Below are 23054 nucleotides of genomic sequence, written 5' to 3' on the forward strand. Positions count from 1 at the left end.
GATCGGAGGGTGTATGTCTTATAACAAGAACGTGTATTTTCTTTTTTAAAAAACAAGGGTGTGTATTATCTATTACCAAAAAAAAAAAGTCTTTTTATCAAATAGTAAAATTTTGAAAAAATATCTTAACTAGTATACATTCACTAAATACTCTATTAATGCCTAATAATGTTCATTAAATTCCACCAACACTTTCCCTTTCCACTTCTGTCTGTCCGTCGTTAGAGACAGAAGACCCACTTAACGACTAATCAAGACGAATTACCTCTTCAACCCCAAAACCTCTCTCTCTCTCTCTCTCTCTCTCTCTCTCTCTCCAATGGAAACCAACAAACAACAACACAAGAAGAAAAAATGGTTCCTACCACTCATCTTCTCTCTACTCCTCACCACCTTTCTCATCCTTCTCTCCATCTTCATCTCCTCAGATTCCTCTTCCTTACTCTACCTCACCCACTCAAGAACAAGCAAAAACACACCTCATTTCGTTGAATCAAAGCTAAGAGTATCTTCAACATCACCTACAAACTCAGTTCCAAGGATCGCTTACTTGATCTCAGGTTCAGTTGGTGATGGAGAGAGTTTAAAGAGAACCCTTAAAGCCCTTTATCATCCAAGGAATCAATATGCTGTTCACTTGGATTTAGAAGCTTCTCCTAAAGAAAGATTGGACCTTGCTAACTTTGTTAGAAATGAACCACTTTTTGCTGAATTGGGTAATGTTAGGATGATTGTTAAGGCTAATTTGGTTACTTATAGAGGTCCTACTATGGTTACTAATACTCTTCATGCTGCTGCACTTTTGTTTAAAGAAGCTGGGGATTGGGATTGGTTTATTAATCTTAGTGCTTCTGATTATCCCTTGCTTACACAAGATGGTTTGTACTTTGTACCCTCTTTCTTCTTTTCTTGTTATCTACTTTTTTAGCCCTTAAAGTTTGTGTTTTGGTGAAAGAAACAATGCAATATTTTTGTTTTGTGTTTATGTTTTGGTTGTAGTTTAGTGTAGTGATGTTTTTGTTTTGGAATGCATATTTTATTTTTTAAGGATTGATATTTATCTATGATGATTTTGCCAGCTGTATTTTCTTGTTGCTAATTTTGTTCCTAGATAAATATAGAAACTTTCTGAAAAGTTAAATGTGTGATCTAGTTCTAAATCTGTGTTCAATTAGATAAAACTTATCCTAACTCACTAGTTTATGCACATTTTTATTGGATGCATACTAATATTCTTATAAAGTTATCACTTGTATGAAAATTTTGATAGTTTGCTTTCAAAATTGATTTGGATTGAAACTGGATTATATGCTGCTTTCGGGGAGCAGATTATCAGCTTATGTATCGATTCTAATACCATCCCAACACTCTAGATGTATTGTTTTGATAATCAACTACTGACTCTTTCACTTAACTACATTTAACATCTCTTTTGTACAACAGATCTACTACATACACTATCATCTATTCCAAGACACCTTAACTTCATTGAGCACACCAGTGATATTGGCTGGAAGGAGTATGTTCCTAATCCTTTTCATTTAATGTGATTTACTTGATTTTCTTTATCAATCGAATGTAGAGTGCAATTTTGTGAAATGTCGAATTTATCTTTGCTTTACTGTTTGTTTTTCGATAGAGATCAAAGAGCAAAGCCTGTTATAATTGATCCAGCTCTTTATAGCGTTAATAAATCTGATGTGTTTTGGGTGACGGAGAAAAGAAGTGTTCCCACAGCATATAAGCTGTTTACAGGTGAGAAACCTGGTTTCTGATGCCTCTCATTTCGATTCAATGTCATATTTTGTTAGTTTCTTCACACCCGCTTAATTAATCTGTTGTCATAAATTTGTAGAATGTTTTGGTAGTGAGGCATCACCCTTGCATAATTAAGTTGTAGATATTAGAAATGAGGAAAGAATGATAGTGTCGTGAATCTAGTTTATAAAAAACTCAAGTAGTTGTGGCTTTGAGTATGATTACTCAGAAGTGCTAGATCATCTTTTCACTTTTTCATTAGCTTTTTACCTGAATCTGCGAGATACAATACCTATTCATCAGCTTAGCTTTTTCATTAGCTGTTCATAACTGGAAGACATAGAATCTAGAAAAATTAACATGAATTCGTTTGGTTGGTTCTATACTACATCTGTGCTATATGCTTTATGTTTGCTATTTGATTTTGCTTAGGTTCTGCATGGATGATGCTCTCTCGCCAATTTGTCGAATATATGTTATGGGGATGGGATAACTTGCCTAGAATAGTGTTAATGTATTATGCCAACTTTCTATCTTCCCCTGAAGGATATTTCCACACAGTCATCTGCAATGCTGAGGAATTCCGCAACACTACGGTGAACCATGACCTCCACTTCATATCATGGGACAACCCTCCGAAACAACATCCACACTTCCTTACAGCTGAACACTACCAGAGTATGGTGGAAAGCAACGCTCCTTTTGGTCGGAAATTCGGCAGGAACGAGCCTCTCTTGGATAAAATTGATACTGAGCTATTGGGACGAAATGCCGATGGTTATGTCCCTGGTATGTGGTTCAGTCATGCAAATCCAAACATCGCCAAACCATATTCTTTTGTAAAAAACATCACTGAACTTAAACCTGGCCCTGGTGCAAAAAGGCTTAAACACCTCATCAATGGTTTATTATCAGCCGAAGATTTTCGTAAAAATCAGTGTTCTTGAGATATCATTGCTGTTTTTTCTATCACTTATTAGAGTTACATGCAAACGATTGATATTGCTATGTCCACTTGATACAAGAGTCTGCTTTGAGACCAGTCAAGAAAGGTGAGAAAAGAGAACAGAGAACACAGAGGCTAGCAGCTTCTTAAGAATCACAGCTTATATATTTTTATTTACACTAATTTTTACACGATCAAGAATTTGTTGTCCATGTGTATTATCAGCTGCTTCACATTATTCTTTATATTTTACTGGATTACTATGACAAGCCACCAATGCAATGGGGTTGTACTCTGTAGAATGTCTTTGCAGCAAATAAATTAGTAGTAGTGCGAGGGATTTCAGTGTATAACATATGCTTGTGTCTATTTTTTTTGAGGGATATGCTTGTGTCTATTTGATTGTAAACTAGGAAGTACGGATACTATCATTTAAATATTATCTACAGATTTCCTTTTACAACCAACTGAGAATCTAGCTTTTCCTAATTGTATACTCATCTCTTTATTCTCCATTAAATAAAGTCCATTCATTCAGTTCATATTTGTTAGGGGAAAAATTTTACTGTCCATATTGAATTGGATACTCTTGGTATGAATTTTATGTTGTGAAAGCATCCTCCTAAGAATTTATACACATTCATTTCATAATATTTTATTTTGTTATATTTTTTCTCTAAAATTTTAGACTCACTTTGGTCTAAAGTAGCTGATAAGCTAGCGGATTTAATCTCTGGTGTTAAATTTTTTATTTATTTTTGATAGAATCTCTGGTGTTAGATAAAATTTGCAGTTTAACTAGCATATTAAATTAATATGCAATGGTATACTTACTTCAATTTCGAAGTTTGGATTACTAGGTTCTTGTGAGCAATTCGGTTGGTATGGACGATGCATAATATATACGAGTGCAGGGTTGGCAAACCCCGACCATCACAAAAAAGAAGAAGTTTGGATTACTAGAGTTTTTTTTCCCTTGTTAAAGGGTTCAAACCGTGCCACCACAAAAAAGAAGAAGTTTGGATTACTAGAGTTTTTTTCCTTGTTAAAACAAAATAAATAACATACAGTGATATACAAGTAAGTTTTTAATTCATATTTCAATTTTGTCAAATAAAATAGGGTTAATTAAGTAAATGGTCCCAATAGATATTCGGAATTTTATTTTTAGTTCATACAAAATAAAATCACATTTTAGTCTCTGTAAAATTTTCCGTCGGCATTTTTACTCCTATAAAATTTTGGAAAATGTTAACTAGTGCCGGGGGCACTAGTTAAGGAAACCAAATATAGTATAAGTATTTTGGAACTTGTGTAGTCAAAATTTAAAAAGTGTAAAAAATGATGTTTTCAATGCAAATATTTCTTTTTTCGGCACTAGTTAACAAGACCCTAAAATTTTTCCATCATCATTTTTAGTCTCTTGTCAAAAATTTCTGTCAACATTTTTGGTCCCTAAATTGCTTAAGGAAAATGCCAAAGGGACTAAAAATGTGATTTTATTTTATTGAGACCAAAAACAAAATTACGAATATTTATAAGGACCATTTCTTAGTTAACCCAATAAAATAATAAGGATAAAATCGAGAAAAAAAAACTATAAGATGAAACACTGTTTGAAATAGTTCATCAAGAAACACTACTATAAATTAGTAAACAAAGGCTATAAGGTTGTGATAAAAAGTTATTTCTAAATAGACATATATATATATTTTTTAAAATAATAAGGATAAAATCGAGAAAAAAAAACTATAAGATGAAACACTGTTTGAAATAGTTCATCAAGAAACACTACTATAAATTAGTAAACAAAGGCTATAAGGTTGTGATAAAAAGTTATTTCTAAATAGACATATATATATATTTTTTTGTTGAATCTAAATAGACATAATTTGATTTGATCATATAACCTCCAGCTATGTTTTTTCTTAACAAAAAAATTGGCTAGCTATGTTATTTTAGAAGAATCTTTAATAAATACTGTTATTATAGCAGAATCATCTTTGCTATTTTTATCACCCAAATAGTTTAAAATTAAATAATATTCACAAATAATTTCATAAAAAAAAACAAAATTCTGAAATAGAAAAGTAAACAGTCAGTTAAAAAATTCATTAAATTGACCAAATAGAAATAGAATTAGTTAAGAATTAACCAAAAAAAGAAAAAGAAAAAATTAGTTAGTTAAAATAGAACTTTACTCTGTATGCCAGTCACTTCTTCTTCTTCCTAGAACCATTTCACAGATCCAAATCTCAATTCTCACCTAAATTAAACCTTAAACCTTCAAATTCAATAATCTCCACTGTCCATTTTCCATGGCAAATGCATGGAAAAGAGACAAACCCTCTCGTTTACTCTCCCCAAAGCTTCTTTTTTTACTCTTCTCTTTCACTCTCCTCTTACTCTTCTTATACTTCATCTTCCTCACCCCTCCTTCAAACCCTAACCCTAATTTCATCACCTTAAAAACCAACTTCTTCTCTAACTCAATCTCCCCTTTCGATTGCATCAAATCCCCACAATCTCACCCTATTGTCGCCAGCGTCGTTGAAGGTGTTCGTTACCCGTTTCTCTTCTCGCTTTCCGATTTCGGAAACTTACCTGATAAACCGCATAAGAATATTGTCAGATTGCTTAAAGGGAAAGCTTTTAGGAAACCTGATATTTCGGTTACTGTTCAGGAGGTGCTTGAGAAAGCTAAGAGTGAGGGGATGGATGGGTTGGTTGTTGATGTGGGCGCTAATGTGGGAATGGCGAGTTTCGCTGCTGCGGTTATGGGGTTTCGGGTTTTGGCGTTTGAGCCTGTGTTTGAGAATTTGCAGAAGTTATGTGAAGGGGTTTATTTTAATAGAGTTGCGGATTTGGTTACTTTGTTTGAGGCTGCTGCTTCGGATCGTCTTGGTAACATTACCGTTCATAAGGTTAGGTTTCTTGTGTTTAAGTTTGTGGTTTTTGCTTTGCTTGAATTGAATTGAATTTTGGTTCATATAGTTTATGGTGATTTTGTGAATTGAAATGTAGTGAGGAATTATAGTAGAAACTTAGGTTTGTGATTAGTTGAATTCTTTTACAGTAATGAGCTCAAAAAATGAATAGAACTGTTTTGATGTTTAGACTTTAGAAAGTATAGGGGTGGTTAATGGTGAATGAAATTGTGAAATCGGGAACTTATTTCCTTGATTTTCTTAAAGTTGAAGATGAATCAGCCTGAATTTCCGGCTGGACATTCCATATCTTAATCCTACTTTGCAAGATTCACCATAGAATGCTATCTATCTATTTTAATTTTTAAGAAAAAGTTGTATGCTAATAACACTTGGCACCTGGCGGTGTTTTCCCGCTATTTTTTTCCACATCCGTGCAATCTTGCACAAGATTTTTACTTGTATGTGAATGATATAATTGGTTAGGTTGTTTGAATAGTTCCGTCTAGTTCGAGTATAATAAGCAATTAGAGGTGTTTAAAGTCTAGTCTCTTTAGTTTATTTTAGAGAAGGTTCAGTGTTACATAATAATAATACAATATATAAATTAGTCGAAGTTATTAACATGCTAAATAGGATAGACCCGGTGTGCCATTTGTATGGAGCTAATATTCAGGATATTTGCGTACTCTTGCTGAAAGTTTGATCAACTTGAGGCTAATTAGTGTACTGTGCAGATTTATGAGTTTTTACTTTCCTAGTCAGGTGACAATTCTGCTGTTAGCTTCCCTAGGAGATACTTTTATGTTATTAGAGCCAGTTGAGAACAATCACGGCTGTTGGATTTTACAGACCTGATTATCTCAGACAGGGCTATGGATTCCCTGCTTAACAAATATACGGATTTATACACATTAATTGGTCTCGGTCTTTCATCTGGAATGACATTTTGAACAATGATACCATGACTCATTACAGAGCCAGCTCGTCTGCTTTCATTGTAAAAACTGGGATGAATGTCATAAGCAAGGTAGTCAAAATCAGGATTCTACGTATAATCTGTAAGGGGGAGTAAAATCGTAAATCGTAGAATCGTTACATTAATCGTAGGATTATACTAAATTCATAGAACTCAAATATATGCATATACATGCATTTAAAATAGAATAGGTAAGATAAAAAAAAAAAATTAAATTACACTTGAAGTACTTGTGTAAATTTAAATTCATAAGCATTACTCACATAATAGCATAGTTGCATAACACTTACACAATTAAAACTTAAAATACTTAATTAACACACTAACACTCGAATATCAACAACATAACACTTGAAATATTTATGTAATTAATACATTAAATCAAAGCCATAAGCCTCAAACAAAACAGCAACTTAAATTGCCTTTTGTAGTTCCACCACCGTGACCATAATCGTGGAATTGTTTCACAGAAAAGTGGATTACACAAGATTCCACAAAATTGGGATTTTGTGTATACTCATAATCGGTGATGGCAAGTATAATCGCAAAATTCTAGGATTTTAGGATTGAAATCGGGATTTTGACTACCATGGTCATAAAGTGTCTATTATGTTCTCCTCTTAGGCAAGTGTTTTTTATTTTTTTTATTTTTAAGTATCCTCTTAGGCAAGCAGATAATGCGATCTTCATATTTCAATGTGCTACCATACCAATGATAATCACTTCCCATAGAAACTTATAATGCACAAGATGGAGTGTGCATAACAGTTTGAAAATTGAACCAAAATTGTTCTATTTTTGGTTTTGATAATAGTTGCTGTCTAGTCTGATACCCTGATTCCATGAAAGTGTATGTTTATTTAAATGAAATGGTTATGAGGTGGAAATTTATAAATGAGGCTACTACTACCTGTCAAACCATTTATCATGCAATGCTACTAATACCTGTCATTCATATAATCATATGCTGATGTTATTTTCCTTTTCTTTTTGGGTCTTAATTTACCAGTTGGTTGGTAGGCTGGACAACAGTGCGGTTTCTGCCACTGGAGCAAAGTTGGCATTTAAGTCCAATGAAGAAATAGCTTTTCAAGTACGCACTATTCCACTGGATGAAGTGATTCCAGCATCAGAGCGTGTGCTTCTGCTCAAAATAGATGTTCAGGGCTGGGAATATCATGTTCTCAAAGGAGCTTCAAAGTTACTCTCAAGGAAGGGGAAGCCAAGCTCCTTATCTCATATACGAGGAAGATGAGCGTTTGTTGCAGGCCAGTAATAGCAGTGCTAAAGAAATTCGAGACTTTCTCCGTAGTGTGGGTTATCATGATTGCACCCAACATGGCACTGATGCACACTGCATCAAAAAGGATTGATTGTAATTTTGGTTCAGTTATGCAGATTCTAGATGGAAAATCAAGTCATTCCTAGTTTGAATCAACACTTTCCAGTTGACCAACACCGAGCGTCAGCAAATTGTTGAGCAGTGAACAATTCGATGAATTGATTGTGGATAAATGATGGAAACAGTTGAGATAGCTGGCAACTGCACTGCTAACCGCAAGCTGCTTAACAACATCATCATGCAAAAGCATCCATTCAAGATGCATTACATTTCATATGATTCTTGTGTAGATCCTTCGGGTTTTAGTGAGGTTGTATACAAGCTTTTAATTGTAGGCATTTATTAAGTGTACGCCTTAAGTTTCCAATTAAATTGAAACCTGTGTATCAGATATTCAGAATACAAAAGCTTCTCAGGTTTGATATGTCATAACCAATATGGAATCCAAACATATTTTATCTGCAGAAGACAGCATGATCCGAATAAATTATAAATGGGTACTGTGAAATCGCATTTGCACCGGTATAAAGTAAATAACTGGAAAGCTCAAAGAAATAAGATGTACTATGCTTATATGCTAGCAAGACTAAATAATAAATGAATTGTTTATTAAGCTTCAACATGTTTGCTACTTAAAACATCCGAGAGCACTGCGTGGAAGGTAAAACAGGAAATCTTTGTCATCTTCCACTAGCTACAAAGAACAACAACCCAAACTTCAGAAACTTCATTGCAGGATTTCTATGGTTTCAAAACTGTAATTCTGTAAAAAAAAAGAGCATTTAAGAAACTTTAGAACCATTGTATATTATTATACATATACTGCCAAACTGATACAACAGCAATGATATAGGCACTGATGCCATGTTAATAAAAACGCTTCATACATCTATGCATGTGCTATTTGACATGTGGCACAGCAGTAAAATTCCAATAGGACATAACCAGTTATTCTAAAAAATCTTAAGACCCTCTTGTGGTACAAAATAAAGGGAAGGCATAGGTCACAGAACTATTAACCTAAGCAAGGATCTCAGAAACAGCCTAAAGTGGTTGATGCTAAAACTATGTGCAAATAGAAGATATTGTGTCAATTACCAAAACAATTACCGCCTAGAAACATTGATTCCTGAGGCTCAAGCCACACATCTAAGTCTTTAGGATTCTTTCGGAGCACTAGTTTTTGAAGAGCCAGCTCTTTCCACCATAATGTCATAAAGCTGCTTCCCATTCTGCTTGGCAAAAAATAAACCAGCAAGAAACAATGAAGAAAATGTTAAAAGATTATAATGTCTGCAACTCTTGCAAGAATGATGTTCAATTTCTGAGCTATTTCCTATTTTGTATATTTACTTTACTTGCTTCTAAATTGCTTACAAAGATTATAGGGAAGAAATGAATTTGCCCTTCAGGCTTTGTTTGTGTTTCCTTGAAGTAAACCAATATAGGGAAGTTTGGCCACCAGAATTCCCAATTAACAAAGGTTGAGTACCTACAACATATAAACATGTTTTTTAGTCCTATTGTTATAGTCTAATCAATGCTGAAACAAAAATAGGATACTTACTTCCAACGATTTTTTCCACCGACAAAAGCATTCTCACCCGATTCATCGAGCTGATCGCCTATCTTTACCTCCTAAATCACATTTTGCATGTAACTTTAATATGAATAGCTAAAGATAACATAATACAAAACACATTATAATGGTAAATACTAAATAACATCGAGACATACAGATGAAGTTATAGATTAGAATGGTAACTGAAAAGTGGATGATTATTGGATATCAATATAAGCTATGAAGTAGCAATTGTCAAAGTGCAGAACTATATAACATAGGTTTAGTCTTTTTGAATCAAAGGATGCAATTTAATAATGAACTTATGCAATATTAGAAGGAGAAAGATGCGGAAAAAGCTTGCTAAGACATAAATGCTTGAAACACAACTGTTTCTCGAGATATCATGAAGGGTTTTTAGAAAAATAAATGATGGAAAGCAAGTGATTAGAAAGAAAATACTACTATGGACAAACAAGAAAGTTCTTGGAGAGGTAAGAAGGAAACAAACCAGAGCTTCATCATCAAAGACAAATCTCACTCTAGTTGCCTGCGAAAATAAAAAAACAAATAATTAGAGAAAAAGTACTTGGATAATCATGCTAATTTGCACCTTTCTTAATTACAGTTTCTTTACTGATAATTACCTGGACCAACAAAAGCAGTCCAAGGAGACCAACAGGTACTGCAGGCACTAGATTATCTGTGTAAACTAACCCACCAGCTATACCTGATAGTACAATTTTAAGTCATCAATATTTTAGGATGTTTATTAATCTGCTTATACAAGGAAATGCAAAAAAGACTCAAGGACACTTTGATATACTAATAATCAATTAATTACCCTCAAGATTTTGATTCATCTAGCACCAAAGGATCCAACAAAATTAAGGCAATAGACAGTTAACAAAGGGAACTTGTTTTTCAGATGAATCAAACACAGTCCTTCGTAAGATTGTAACTGGCTAAATTATATTATAGTAAGCCTAAAATTATGTGAAAAGAGAATGAGTAACTACCTACCAAGTAGTACAACTGGAATTCTGTAGTCTGGTTCAGGAATCACAGTCTCTCTGACAATACTCTTCTTCGCCTTCCTTCCAATTCCAAACTGTCAACATAGAAATTCACAGTTAGAAGTCATAGTAGTAACCTATGAAGCATTGACGCATACACGGACAACGTTCACGTCACTAACATTAACATGTAGACACCTATAATAATTGGAGAAAGTTAAATAATAACTGGATGTAACCACATGTGTCGGTGCTACCGGACACATGTTTGTACCAGACACGCTTTCAATCTGAAGTGTTTGTGCTACATAGGTAGTAATACATGAAAGATACTTGTACAATACAAGCTAAACCCATTTTGTAAGCAACCATGAAAAAGTAACATAGAGCCACTTGAGATTGCAACAACTTACTAGTGAGTTAACAACAAAACGGTTTCCATGGCTTCCTGTTATTTGTCTCCTAGAGAAATTTGGATTGAACACAACTCTTCCACACAATGAATTCTTGAAACCACTCAAGTATCCAGTATTTTCCTTCCCTGAAACAAAAACCACATCAAAAGCCCACAATTAATATCAAACTAAAGTGTACGAAATCTTCGCAAAAATATCAACTTTTTTGACTTAAATCTACACGGAACACGTATGAATGGAAGTTACATGCAAATTTGCTTACTTTGGGAGGGAAGAAAACGGTGTACGGACAACAAAGTGGTTGCCATTTGTTTCTGATACACAAAATCTATCACCTTGTTTTGTGTGGTGGAACAATAAGAATGATATTACAGCTATGCCCATCATTTTGTGACATCATTATAACATGTCTAAGGGCATTAAAGTAATAAAAGTGTGAATATTAATTAACCACGGATTCATTATAAGTCTTATCTTTTTCACAACTTCATCACATTGAAACCGATAACAGTTCACTCCTTCACTTCACTTCACTTCAGACCAAGCTATAATGGCGCAATCTTTGTCTTTTCCTCCTATTCCTTCCTTGAAATCTTCAAACACACCTGGTACTATTAACTTTTATGTGTGTTTATGTTTTCTTATTTTATTTTTAAATTTTTTTACAAAGCATGTATTGATGAGAATTTGTTTCACTTTTAATAGGAGCTGTTATTGGTAATTCGGTTGTCCGAAAGGCTTTTCCAATGAAGGAAGTTTCTCTGAATTCTAAAGCTGGAAACTTTCAGTCTTTGGTAGTTAAGGTGAGGTTGATTTTAGTATCCCAATTTACAAATAAAATACTTTTTATTCAGTCTCTTATGTAAACAAAGTACTGAACAACCAACCTTTGATTGAAGACGTGTCCAGTGTTGACATGTTCTGGTGTCTGATATGACACCGACACATGTGATTATATTCAGTTAATTCATTTTCTCAAATTATCATTGGTGTCGACGTGTCTCAGTCGTTGTCCCGGAGTGCTTCATAGATTAGTTGAATTCTATGAAAGGATATGTCAGGGCTATATGTTTGGATATCTGTTGTATAATGGTTAGTGACATTAGATAGAATAAAGTGAATTTGCATACAATCATTCCTTTTTGCAGATATTTTTATGATGAAATGAAAAAGAGAAATTTGGTTTAGTCCTATGCCTCCTTGATTCCATTTCATTCTTTCATATTTGAAACAGTGAATTATGGATCCTAGTATATTCCATAGCCTTTGGTAGATCAGTACAGTAGCCAGTTTAATTTTTCTTCAATAATAGAAAGTAGGACATGTAACAACAAAAGATCTTAAATAGTAAATTTTTATGAAAATTTCTGTATTCATTGCATTGGAAATTGTAATAGTTGGCTTTTTGAAGGAATAATTTCTAAATTTAGGATCCTTAAAGAGTACACCGGGGGAACCTCTTTAGTAAGACCCCTGTAATTAGTTTTTACTATTGTGTCGTGGTTAACAATGGAAGAGAAGTGTTGAAATAACGGTTAGAGTTGGTGTCTTGTGTGTACAACTGATCTGTAATAGGTTTGACCTTTTCCTGATACTTGTCATAGCTGCATATATCCTGAATAAGTCTTTGATTTTGATTTAATACAGGCTACAGAAGATAGTAGCAAAGGCACAACAAAAATGAAGAGCATTGTTTGTGCTGATTGTACTGGAAATGGTAAGTGAAAATGAAGATTTCAACTTTCTTTTTATGGTTATACGTCATAGTTTTTTTTTAATCATTACTCAAAGATGCCTTTAAATTAATGAGCGCCATTTATAGCAGTCTGTTTCATATTTGAGTTAAGCACATATTTTACGAAACACTTGTGTCACCTTAAACAATACAGTCGAACATCATGCTGATTCCGGCCGGCGAGAACATAGTGTCTTTGTTAGTCTGTCAATCTTTAGTTTTGTTCTCCGTGAGATAACCCAATAGTTTGGAGATTTTTCTCGCGTATTATCAGTTAGTTATTGTTGTTGATGATTCTCTAGGATATTTTAAGCATATTTTAGGGCTACTGCTTTTGTTACCAATTATTTGGAGTTGGGGAGCTAGCTGATATTTCTACTAGATCAGCATCAGCATTCAAGCAAACCTTCCATTATAAACATCAGCTCACCAATAGATGTCAATGCATCAACCGTCTTATGGATTCAAATCCATGTCCTTCTCTTTTTCCTCGTACTTATCCTTTTTCTTCAACTTTTCTTCATGTTTGGCTAGGTTCGTGAGCTCTTGCTCATGTTCCTCCAACACTTTATACTCATTTTTCATGCGAGTAGCAGAGCTTGTGTTGTTAGCATTATCAAAAAGTCATAATTAAGAACAAAGGTTAGTTTCAATGCATCTATGCAAAACTCTATCCAAACCTTTTCCATGAAAGATTTAGGCGAAGCTACCTACATATTATGAATCAGGATCTATAGAAGAGATAGATCATAAAGATTGCTTCGACTGGGCTGATAACTTTTTGCTCAATTCCAGGTGCAATAGAATGTACACAATGCCAAGGTTCTGGAGTTAATTTGATAGATCACTTCAATGGCCGATTTAAAGCTGGTGGACTATGCTGGCTATGCAGGTAACTGTATTGAATAACACACTCCTTTGTTATCTTGTATGAGCATGTGTAACTGTGTTATGTTCTTGGTTGAAAGATGTATTAGTATGTGCCATATTATAATCATCCCTTTGCAACATGTATGTATATTTGTTTCAGGGGTAAAAAGGATATTTTGTGTGGAAGCTGTAATGGGGCTGGTTTTATTGGTGGATTCATGAGCACATTTGATGATTAGAAGAAGATTGGCTAGATTGAATCTTGAAGATTGCTTTTAGCTGTGAACAAAGAGAAAAGGAAGTGGAAATCCAGTTGTTCCTATGTTGTTAGTCTTTTTTTGTAATGCCTATTCATTTATGTATTGTATTGTTGTGGTAATAAGATTTTGACTGAGTTTATAATTGTTCCATGGATGAGTGTAATTCTACTATATTTTGTTGATTGGATTAAGCAAAAAAGTTCAACTAATAAGCAGCACAAGCAATTGTAATGACCTAACCTAACTAAATATATCATAAAAGATTATAAGATTCATGTTTTGGATAATTAAATGAAATAATTTAGTCCAAAAATATGAAATGATGTCTATTAGACCAAAAAATAAAGCAAAATAATGTTTAAATTCAGGTACTGCGTGCATAGTATCACAAATGTCGCTTTGGCCGAGTGGTTAAGGCGTGTGCCTGCTAAGTACATGGGGTTTCCCCGCGAGAGTTCGAATCTCTCAGGCGACGATTTTAATTTTTTGCTATTTTTTTTTGTGTGTGTGACAAAAAGAACACACGGTACATATTAAGCTATTTAAATATAATAATTTATACTAATAATTCACATTAACATTAGCATATTTCAGGCAAACTCACTAACCAATCGTTTACACAAACGATTAATTAAAATTTTGAACACACTTTTATAATCTATCCATCAAAACCAATCTTCAACTATACATATACATTAATCATCTTAATCATAACTTGGGGAAATAAAAAATCAAATCTAAACCCCAATAAACCTCTAATGTTCCCAACATAATATTTCACCACCATTAACGTAGCAGAATCTTCCCACAGCCTCTAATATGACTCTAGAATCTCATTATAATCAGGTCCATTTTTAAGAAATTTTCACATCATATTTGGCTGAACTATTTTTGTCCAAAGTCTTCTCAAATAATCTTCATTTTTTTTAGCATGGTACTTAATTAAAGTTGGGCAAACAAAGATTGGCTTATAGTTGGACCAGCATGGCCAGTGATTTCATATAAAAAAAAACAATGCAAACGGTGGAAAATTGTATAGACGATAACTAAAACAAGGGTCTTTTTAACTAGTGTCCAGGAGACGCTTTAGTTAAGAAACAAAAAAGGAAATATTTACATTGAAAACATAATTCTTTACACTTTTTTAACTTTGACTACACAAGTTCCAAGGTCCTTATACTATATTTGGTTTCCTTAATCTTACCCTTGGGGCACTAGTTAACATTTTTCCTAAAACAAATGCAACTTATCTGCCCAATCATTGATCTCCTTCGTCAATTGAATCATGTTTTTTGTGAAGTTAGTTAATCAAGTTATAGTTTACACACAGAAATTTCTGATAGAAAACTTTTGACGTCATTCCTGATTTTGTCTCATTTGCCATGTTGATTGATATAATTTTTTTGTTATCTTTTTTAGGGGCTTCTAGTATTTTCATTTCATTTCTTTTGTGTTGTTGGAGCTCATGTCCCCTTCCTCAAGGATATGGACTCATGTAACTAGGGAACAAAAAATATTTATTCTAATACGAAGAAGATACATAATTTTAGGTTATCTTTTTTATCATTCAATTATACTATTCATCTAAACTATTTTAATTATAATTTGTCCACAAAAACTTGACATTTACTCATATCATGTTTGCTATATGATATATTTGATGTGGTAACAAAAAAATAAATATTTTGTTTGTTACACCTTTTTTAATATTTGAATTCACTCTCATCTGTTATCTTTTTTAAATGATAAGGAAAAAAATTGAACATATACAATTTGTTTTAATATTTGAATTTACTCTTATATATTTGTTATATGTGCTATTTGTATTCAAAGTTGTGAATAATTTGAAAAGAGAAAAAGTTAGTCCAAAAGAGTCGAAAGGTGCTATTTTCGTCATATATAGTATATATATATTGGGATTTGCTAAAACAAAATATTAAGTATTACGTAATATCCATAAAAAATATTAAATATTATTGATTTTTTTTTGGAATGAATTAAATATCATTGATCGATCTATTAGGTAGTTTATCTATTTCTTTTTATTTTGAAAGGAGCTTCCATTGCCCAAAACCATGTATTCTCTTTATAGTAGCGTTCGGACTAGCACTTGATGTCCGTTTGTTCGTTCTTTTTATTGTGCTAATGCATATAAATTATGAACAATATTTTTTATGAAATTTTGTTTAAAATTATTTTGATTTTGATTAAAGTTATAGATATAGATATTAGATATTTTGCACTTTCATATTGTAACAAACTATACTTATCTTTTTTCATTAAAAAAAACTATACTTATCTTTTTCATTGACATAATCAATATAATATAAATTCTTATCTTTTCCAACAACACCAACAAAATAACATTCTTATAGTCAAATTTGTTAAAGGGTATAATTGGAAGTGAAAAAGTCAGCAAAAAATTACCATGTATTCTTTTTAGACATAACTAGTGAAAAGACGGGCGTGCCCCGTCTTTCCGCTCCTTTTATTGCATTGACGTTTGGAAATTATGAATGATGTTTTTTTTATGAAATTTTGATTAAAAATATAAATATAAATGTTTGTTTCTTTCAAGTTATAACAAACCAAACTAAACATGATTATCTATTTCAATGACACCAACAATATAACAAAAAAAATATAATCTAATTTTTTCAATGACACCAACAACAATCTTTATTATAGAAAAAGTTGTTTAAGAGTAGAATTGGGATAATGAAAAAGTAAGTATAAATATACTCATATAGTTTGTTACACTTTTTAAATGATAAAGGGAAAAAAAACTAAACATATATATATTCTTATCAAGTTTGTTACAATTTTTTTAATATTTAAATTTATTTTTGTCTATTTGTTATTTGTTACATGAGTTAAACTACAAAACTACCTTAATTTTGGTTCACAAGAAATAGACCAAGACTTCCTTTTGTTTAAAGAAACCCTATATTTGCATTGAATAATCACGATGGCACCAACTACAAAGAAGAATACCCTACCAGAAGCTGGTGCAAGCGGCATAAAGAGAAGAAAAACTGTGGAATTTGAAAAGCACATCCATGAAGTTGCGAAGGAGGAGAACCCTGAATTAGAAATCACGGTTGAAGCCATAGATATGATGAACGAGATGATGAACAACGTATTGCTTAAGATTGTTGACGAAGCTGCGAAGAATGCTGCTGCTTCCAATCAAACAAGTTTGAATATAAAGGATTTCAAGGCGGCAGTTAAACAACTCTTTCCCGGAGATTTGGCTAGGTTTGCTAACCTTCATGGTTATATAACTTGTACCACTTTTGAAACCAATCTGGCTCATGAACAAGATATTAAAGACCGTGAAGATATAGATAGGTCTTGTAATTGATGGATGATGGTGCATGAGTACATGAACTCAACTCTTCTTCTCTTTAATTTATCGGATTCATGTTAATTTTCAAGTCAAATACAGGACGATAGTTCAATTTCCCCCTATTTCCCCCTTTACAATATACCATATATAATTTAATATATTGTTTTTGAAGGAAATTTAATATATTGTTTATGGAGCATTTTATGTTTCATGATTTTTCCACTTTTTATGCACTTAACTTTGAGAAGGGGGTGCTTTGGGAAGTTTATTTTGCTTCATAATACTAAAGTCCTCTTAGTTTGGGGGAAGTCAAAATTTGTATTTTTGAAGTTTTTTTAGGTGAAGCCGGCTTTGGAAGGTCTTTATGAATTCTTGAGATTCAACATATGTTTTAATACTCTTAAAATTAAAAATATATTAATCATAAACATTAATTTACTTTCCAAAAAATGTGAAAAATAAAAGTGAAGGCTCAAGATGAATTTCAAAATAAGGCCTGTTGGAATATATATTTTATAAAAGATGTATTTTTTGATGCAAAATTATTTATGAAGATTTAGATTTTTTATAAACAAAATACTATTTATATATAAAAACTAAAAAATTACTTGACATAATATAAGATAGTTGCATAATAAAGATGAAAAAGAAAGTATTTATCATCCTAAAAAAGTATAATTGCTGGCAAATCTATTGGAGAACTGGAAACTCAACTAACATTAAAAACTTTTCATACTCAACAAGTACTGCCGAATATGTGCGATCCCCCGAATGGAAAAATAAAATTTTATTTGTCATATTCATTTGCACTATTTAAGATTGAGTGGATGAAAAAAAAAAAAGTGTTGACTTGTTTTCAATATCCATAGCTTAGTGGCTATGAGGCATGCAGATTAATTTAAAAGATGAAGCATTTTTTCAGTTGATATAAATGCACATTCTTGGTAAAAAAAAAATTGAGGTGGCCTGTCTTTTGGACCGGACCTGAAGGGAACGAGATTTTAATTACAGCGTAACATTGATATAATTTGTATCTCTGTTAGTTGAATTTGACAAAATCACCGCACCATGAATTGTAAAAGCTACATTTTAGAGCTTAGCTTCAATAAAATCAAATTGCACCGTGATTTTGTCAAGCCCGCGGTGATTTCAATCTGAACCAAAACACTTGAGAGTACTAATTCAAAACACAAGGACCAATTGGTTATGAAACCTTCAATATATCAGTCTCAGTTTCAGGAACATAAATTATTTCATTATGATATTGTTTAGGCACTTATTTACTGTTATATGCCTGAAGTAGCATACTTTTTAGCCTTTTCTTGATTTATCAATTAAATTTTGAGCACACTTTTCTAATCTCCCCATCAGTACCAGTCTTCACATCTACACTACTCAACTTAATCATAGCCTTTGGAAATTCAAAATCAAATCTTAACCCCAACAACCCTCTAAAATTCCCACCATAATTTTCCACTACCCTTCTTGTAGCAGAATCTTCCCACAGCCTCTGGTCTGACTCTAGAATCCCGTTACCATCGCGTACATTTTTTGAAGAAGCTCACATCAAATTTGGCTGGACTATCTTTGTCCAAAGCCACCCTTCTCAAACCATCTCCATTTTTTGGACATATTGCTTTAAGCTGGGCTAAGAAAGCTTGGTTTATAGTAGGATCAGCATTGCCAGTGGTTGTGAAATTGTATAGACGATAACTAAAGAACCTGCAATCTGTTTGGCCTATGGTATGTGCACCTTCACACAAATCAAGAGTTTAGGTCAATGCATAAATAAATGTATAGCAAATACTAGGAACATATAATAAAAGTAATTAGAGACTAATTTTATTTTTTCGTTGTCGTTGATCCAATTTCGTTTAAAAATTAAAAGTTGTGAAAGAAAGCATACCAACTAAGGTAACAAGGTCATGATCATTTAGACCTTTGGCAGCAAATTTTTGTCGATGGACAGAAACAGGTTCAAGTGGAGAAGGCAAGTTTGAGGCTTGAGATGATAAAGAAATCCTTCCATCTCTTCTTCCTGTGGGTACTGGCCAACTTGGTCCATCACTCTGTCATATTCATGTTCACAAATCATAAGTGTTGATTTTATCATGGTTCGTTCAAACACGCAATGTATTGTGTGTGTGCGCTTATGCGGTAGAGTGAGTTTTAGTAAGTTTTAAGATTGCTTTAATACCAAATCGACAGCATCACGAGCTGCCAATGCTAGGATGTCAGCACATGATACAACTCCGGGGCATATGGCCTCTATTTGTGATTTTGCATTATCTATCACTTCAAAACCTCTTAGACCAAGGTTTGGCAATGCATTTCGCTCTGCTGAAGAACCTGTAATCAATATGGATCCATCGCAGCCCTGTCGGAGTGGGAGAGATATTGTCAAATGATTTTAAATTTGCATATCAAAATAAATTGATACAGTAATGTATAGTCACCAACTAGTGTTTAAGTAAAAAAGTTTACCAATTATGATATACTCGTATAGTTAATTGGAAATTCAACAATATAGCTTTCAATAATTTCATAATTTACCTATTACAATTTTTAACTAACAGGTATAGTCCTCAGGAGATTCAAATTATAAAAACTATATAACCTTTGTAAAAGAAAACACTATACATAGCATGGGTTTATATAAAAGAAGAATAGGAGGATTAAGTAGTGCATTTTGGATTCACGTTGAGATTAGTTGAACTACGTAAGCTATCGTGATTTTGACAAAAACGGTACTTTAAGCTTCAATAAAATCACAATGTCATCGTAATTTTGTCAAACTCACCACCAATGCAAACAAACATACACTTAGCTTACTTGGACAAAGCAATCATGGAAATGAAGCCTGAGCAGGCCAGGAGCAATGGTTGGATCTTTGTTAAAATAAGATACAACTGTGGTCCGTACGATGGACTCAGCTGTTGGACATGAATTTGAATAAAACCCAGTTTTCAGTTGGGCATTAACTGCCAAAGTCATCACCAAAATCACTAGGAAGCCCAATTGCACAATCATTTTGCACTAACTAACAAGTACTAAGATTTAAGACTCAACTTCACACTTGGTTTTAGATTGTTCTCTCACTTCCTTGCTATCAGAGCATTTGTGTCACTACTGATTATTAGTTATATATAATGGTTTCTCTGTAGCAAAAAGCAGATATCACTATATATGATTGAGTTTTTCTCAATTATTTTATTAGGAAAGTGGATTATAAGACAATGGCCAATTAGCCAAATATATTTTCATAAAGTGGAGATATAATAAAAAAAAACAGTGTCTTCTATTTTTTATGTGTACTTTTGAAATGTGTGCAAGTCATCATCGAGATAAAACATAGGGTGTCATGCATGTGTCCAAATTTTGACGTTCAAATAACACAACCATAGATTAAAAGATGCTTTATATATATATTTTTTTTCTTAAGTTCATATTAGAGATTTGAACCTAGGGTGGTATTTCCATCACTCTTTTGTCTCTTCTTATCTGTAATGCATCTGCTTTATTCCTCAACGCGTTTATGCTTTCTCTATTTCTTATACTTGCCCTTAATGCTCAACTTTTTACTTTTCAGTACTTTATTTGTTGTGGTTTCGTTCATACTAGTTGGTTCATGTAATTAATTGAAAATTATTAGGTATCGATCACTTTCTTACAAATTTGTAAATGGAGCAACAAATTATAGTTGATTAAGGAGAGAAAAAAATTAATAGTTGAATGACAATCAGATGATCACTATTTATAGTTGAATCAGGTCATATATTTCTTCTTATGCTTCTAAATTTCCACTCATAATGGTAAAAAAAACAGATGACACATGTCACCTGTTAAAAATATGGCTAAATATCTAAATAAATTATTTGTTTATTTTGATATTGTTTAGCAAAATAATAATAAGTTTTATTTACTGTTTTATGCTTATGAAGGAGCATACTTATTTAGCCTTTTTGATCGTATAAATGTGAAGCTAATCGAGCAATACCAAAAACAATACTTCTTTTTATAATTCGGTGTCGGGTGTCCAACTAATTCCATATCTATAGTTGGGGATTCGAAAATGAGACCTGCAGTAAAGACATGACACTGAAGTTTTAAGTGCCAAAGAAATTTCTGTTTTTCCTTACCCCACACGGTTTTATGCAGAAAAAACTGAAAGCCACATGAGGAACTGCTGCACCAGTTTCTTCTATATAGAATTGGAATCCGGACAAGGAGGAATTGCTATATCAGAAACTCCTTTTAACATCAACACCACACCCTTCATTGTTGGCCTGAGAAAAGGGTCATCTTTAATACACTAAAGTGCCACCTTAACCATATTTTTAATAATCAAATTCCTATTGAGGTATTTCTTGTCAGAAACAAATACAAAAAGAATACAAGCAAAAACTAAACAAATATTTATTTAACACAACGATTTCCACGAGTGATCAGCACAAATGCTAGCTTTTATCACGGTTCCTTAAAAAAAACAATGTATTGTGTGTGAGCGCGCGTGTGCGGTAGAGTGAGTTTGAGTAAGTTTTAAGAGTGCTTTAATACCAAATTGACAGCATCACGGGCTGCCAATGCTAGGATGTCATGTCAGCACATGAGACAACTCCTGGGCATATGGCCTCTATTTGTGATTTTGCATTTTCTATCACTTCAAAACCTCTTAGACCAAGGTTTGGTAATGCATTCCTTTCTGCAGAAGAACCTGTAATCAATATGGATCCATTGCAACCCTGTCGGAGTGAGAGAGATATTATCAAATGACTTTAAATTTGCATATCAAAATAAATTGATACAGTAATGTATAGTCACCAACTAGTGTTTAAGTAAAAAAGTTTACCAATTATGATATGCTCGTATAGTTAATCGGAAATTCAACAATATAGCTTTCAATAATTTCATAATTTACCTATGTAATCATTTATCTTTTTACAGTGTTAACTATTACAATTTTTAACTAACATGCATATTCCTCAGGAGATTCAAATTATAAAAACTATATAACCTTTGTAAAAGAAAAAACTATATATAGAACCAATGTCATCATAATTTTACAAAATGTCATCGTAATTTTGTCGAACTCACCACCAATCCAAACAAACACACACTTAGCTTACTTGGACAAAGCAATCATGGAAATGAAACCTGAGCAGGCCTGGATCAATGGTTGGATCTTTGTTAAAGTAAGATACAACTGTGGACCGTACGATGGGCTCAGCTGTTGGACATGAATTTGATTAAAACCCACTTTTCAGTTGGGCTTCAACTGCCAAAGTCATCACCAAAATCACTAGGGATCGCAATTGCACAATCATTTTGGACTAATACAATGCAAACTGAAACAAGAATTCAGACACAACTTCACTCTTGGTTTTGATAGTTTCTCATTCCCTTGCTGGCAGATAATTTTTATCACTGATTTTCACTTATATATAATGGTTTGTCACTAGGGAAAATTAGATATCACGACAAATGACTGTTCAAATTTTTTAATTATTTTATTCAGAAGGTATTGGCCATTCCAATTAGCCAAATACATATTCATAAAGTGGAAACTTAAAGAAATATGATGCATTTTAATTTTTTTTGTACTTTTAATATGTAAGTTTTCGAGATGAAAACATGGGGCGTCACATGTCTATGTTTTGATGTTCAAAATAATAGAAAGAATTAAAAGAAGCTTTCCCATTTGATGTTCAAAATATTAGAGATTAGTATCTAGGGACTGGAGTTTTTTTCATCACTCTCCTCTTATCTGTAATGCATCTGCTTTATTCCTCAACGCATTTCTGCTTTCCCTATTTCTTATATTGCCCTAAATGCTCATCTTTTTTCTTTCTTTATAACTCTTTACTTATTTTGTTTCGTTAACACTAGTTGGTTCAT

At 32.8% G+C, this 23054-nt stretch overlaps 5 protein-coding genes, 1 non-coding gene and 1 pseudogene across 8 annotated transcripts; 5 read left to right on the forward strand and 2 right to left on the reverse strand.

Annotated features, from left to right (window-relative positions):
• Positions 1-209: 209 nt before the first annotated feature.
• On the forward strand, positions 210-3167 carry LOC146902228 (beta-glucuronosyltransferase GlcAT14B-like). Its single transcript, XM_085731724.1, has 4 exons — positions 210-878; positions 1444-1519; positions 1640-1755; positions 2191-3167. The coding sequence occupies exons 1-4, from the start codon at positions 320-322 to the stop codon at positions 2703-2705; spliced, it is 1266 nt and encodes a 421-aa protein (XP_085587850.1). The 5' UTR covers positions 210-319; the 3' UTR covers positions 2706-3167.
• Positions 3168-4922: 1755 nt separating this feature from the next.
• Positions 4923-8172, forward strand: LOC146902229 (FkbM family methyltransferase). The gene is given in 3 exon segments (XM_085731725.1): positions 4923-5628; positions 7620-7826; positions 7828-8172. Coding segments are annotated over 3 exon segments (969 nt in total). The 5' UTR covers positions 4923-5022; the 3' UTR covers positions 7984-8172.
• A 173-nt stretch (positions 8173-8345) lies between these two features.
• On the reverse strand, positions 8346-11259 carry LOC146902230 (uncharacterized). 2 transcript variants are annotated; one of them, XM_085731727.1, is made up of 9 exons: positions 11208-11259; positions 10943-11070; positions 10537-10624; positions 10161-10243; positions 10025-10063; positions 9520-9590; positions 9330-9444; positions 9051-9184; positions 8346-8646 (listed from the first exon to the last, which is right to left on the reverse strand). In XM_085731727.1, exons 1-8 carry the CDS (start codon positions 11251-11253, stop codon positions 9110-9112), a joined length of 645 nt encoding a protein of 214 aa, XP_085587853.1. In that variant the 5' UTR covers positions 11254-11259; the 3' UTR covers positions 8346-8646; positions 9051-9109. The 2 variants fall into 2 exon arrangements, with proteins under 2 accessions (XP_085587853.1, XP_085587852.1); XM_085731726.1 differs by having other exon boundaries at positions 8346-8715.
• A 158-nt stretch (positions 11260-11417) lies between these two features.
• Positions 11418-13981, forward strand: LOC146902231 (protein BUNDLE SHEATH DEFECTIVE 2, chloroplastic-like). Its single transcript, XM_085731728.1, has 5 exons — positions 11418-11553; positions 11651-11748; positions 12593-12662; positions 13476-13572; positions 13711-13981. Exons 1-5 carry the CDS (start codon positions 11496-11498, stop codon positions 13787-13789), a joined length of 402 nt encoding a protein of 133 aa, XP_085587854.1. The 5' UTR covers positions 11418-11495; the 3' UTR covers positions 13790-13981.
• Positions 13982-14203: 222 nt separating this feature from the next.
• Positions 14204-14285, forward strand: TRNAS-GCU (transfer RNA serine (anticodon GCU)). Its single transcript has one exon. It is a non-coding gene; the product is annotated as a tRNA-Ser (tRNA).
• Positions 14286-16778: 2493 nt separating this feature from the next.
• On the forward strand, positions 16779-17174 carry LOC146902233 (histone H2B-like). The gene has a single exon (XM_085737127.1). It carries the CDS (start codon positions 16779-16781, stop codon positions 17172-17174), a length of 396 nt encoding a protein of 131 aa, XP_085593253.1.
• A 1166-nt stretch (positions 17175-18340) lies between these two features.
• Positions 18341-20243, reverse strand: LOC146902234 (peroxidase 25-like; annotated as a pseudogene). Its single transcript, XR_015022049.1, has 4 exons — positions 19992-20243; positions 19357-19536; positions 19066-19228; positions 18341-18912 (listed from the first exon to the last, which is right to left on the reverse strand). The product of XR_015022049.1 is annotated as a peroxidase 25-like (transcript).
• Between the last annotated feature and the right edge of the window lie 2811 nt (positions 20244-23054).

This window comes from Medicago sativa, chromosome 8 (genome assembly GCF_051527215.1).
Source record: "Medicago sativa cultivar Bolivia chromosome 8, Bolivia_mono, whole genome shotgun sequence".
Classification (NCBI taxonomy): domain Eukaryota; kingdom Viridiplantae; phylum Streptophyta; class Magnoliopsida; order Fabales; family Fabaceae; genus Medicago; species Medicago sativa.

Coding starts and splice junctions, on each gene's coding strand:
- LOC146902228 (XM_085731724.1), top strand. CDS start 320: ATGGAAACCAACAAACAACAACACAAGAAGAAAAAATGGTTCCTACCA. Junction 1,520..1,639: donor AGTGATATTGGCTGGAAGGA/GTATGTTCCTAA, acceptor GTTTTTCGATAG/AGATCAAAGAGCAAAGCCTG. Junction 1,756..2,190: donor AGCATATAAGCTGTTTACAG/GTGAGAAACCTG, acceptor GATTTTGCTTAG/GTTCTGCATGGATGATGCTC.
- LOC146902233 (XM_085737127.1), top strand. CDS start 16,779: ATGGCACCAACTACAAAGAAGAATACCCTACCAGAAGCTGGTGCAAGC.
- LOC146902230 (XM_085731727.1), bottom strand. CDS start 11,253: ATGGCAACCACTTTGTTGTCCGTACACCGTTTTCTTCCCTCCCAAA. Junction 9,591..10,024: donor TCTTTGATGATGAAGCTCTG/GTTTGTTTCCTT, acceptor AATGTGATTTAG/GAGGTAAAGATAGGCGATCA. Junction 9,445..9,519: donor GGTGGAAAAAATCGTTGGAA/GTAAGTATCCTA, acceptor TATATGTTGTAG/GTACTCAACCTTTGTTAATT.
- LOC146902231 (XM_085731728.1), top strand. CDS start 11,496: ATGGCGCAATCTTTGTCTTTTCCTCCTATTCCTTCCTTGAAATCTTCA. Junction 11,554..11,650: donor GAAATCTTCAAACACACCTG/GTACTATTAACT, acceptor CACTTTTAATAG/GAGCTGTTATTGGTAATTCG. Junction 11,749..12,592: donor TTCAGTCTTTGGTAGTTAAG/GTGAGGTTGATT, acceptor GATTTAATACAG/GCTACAGAAGATAGTAGCAA.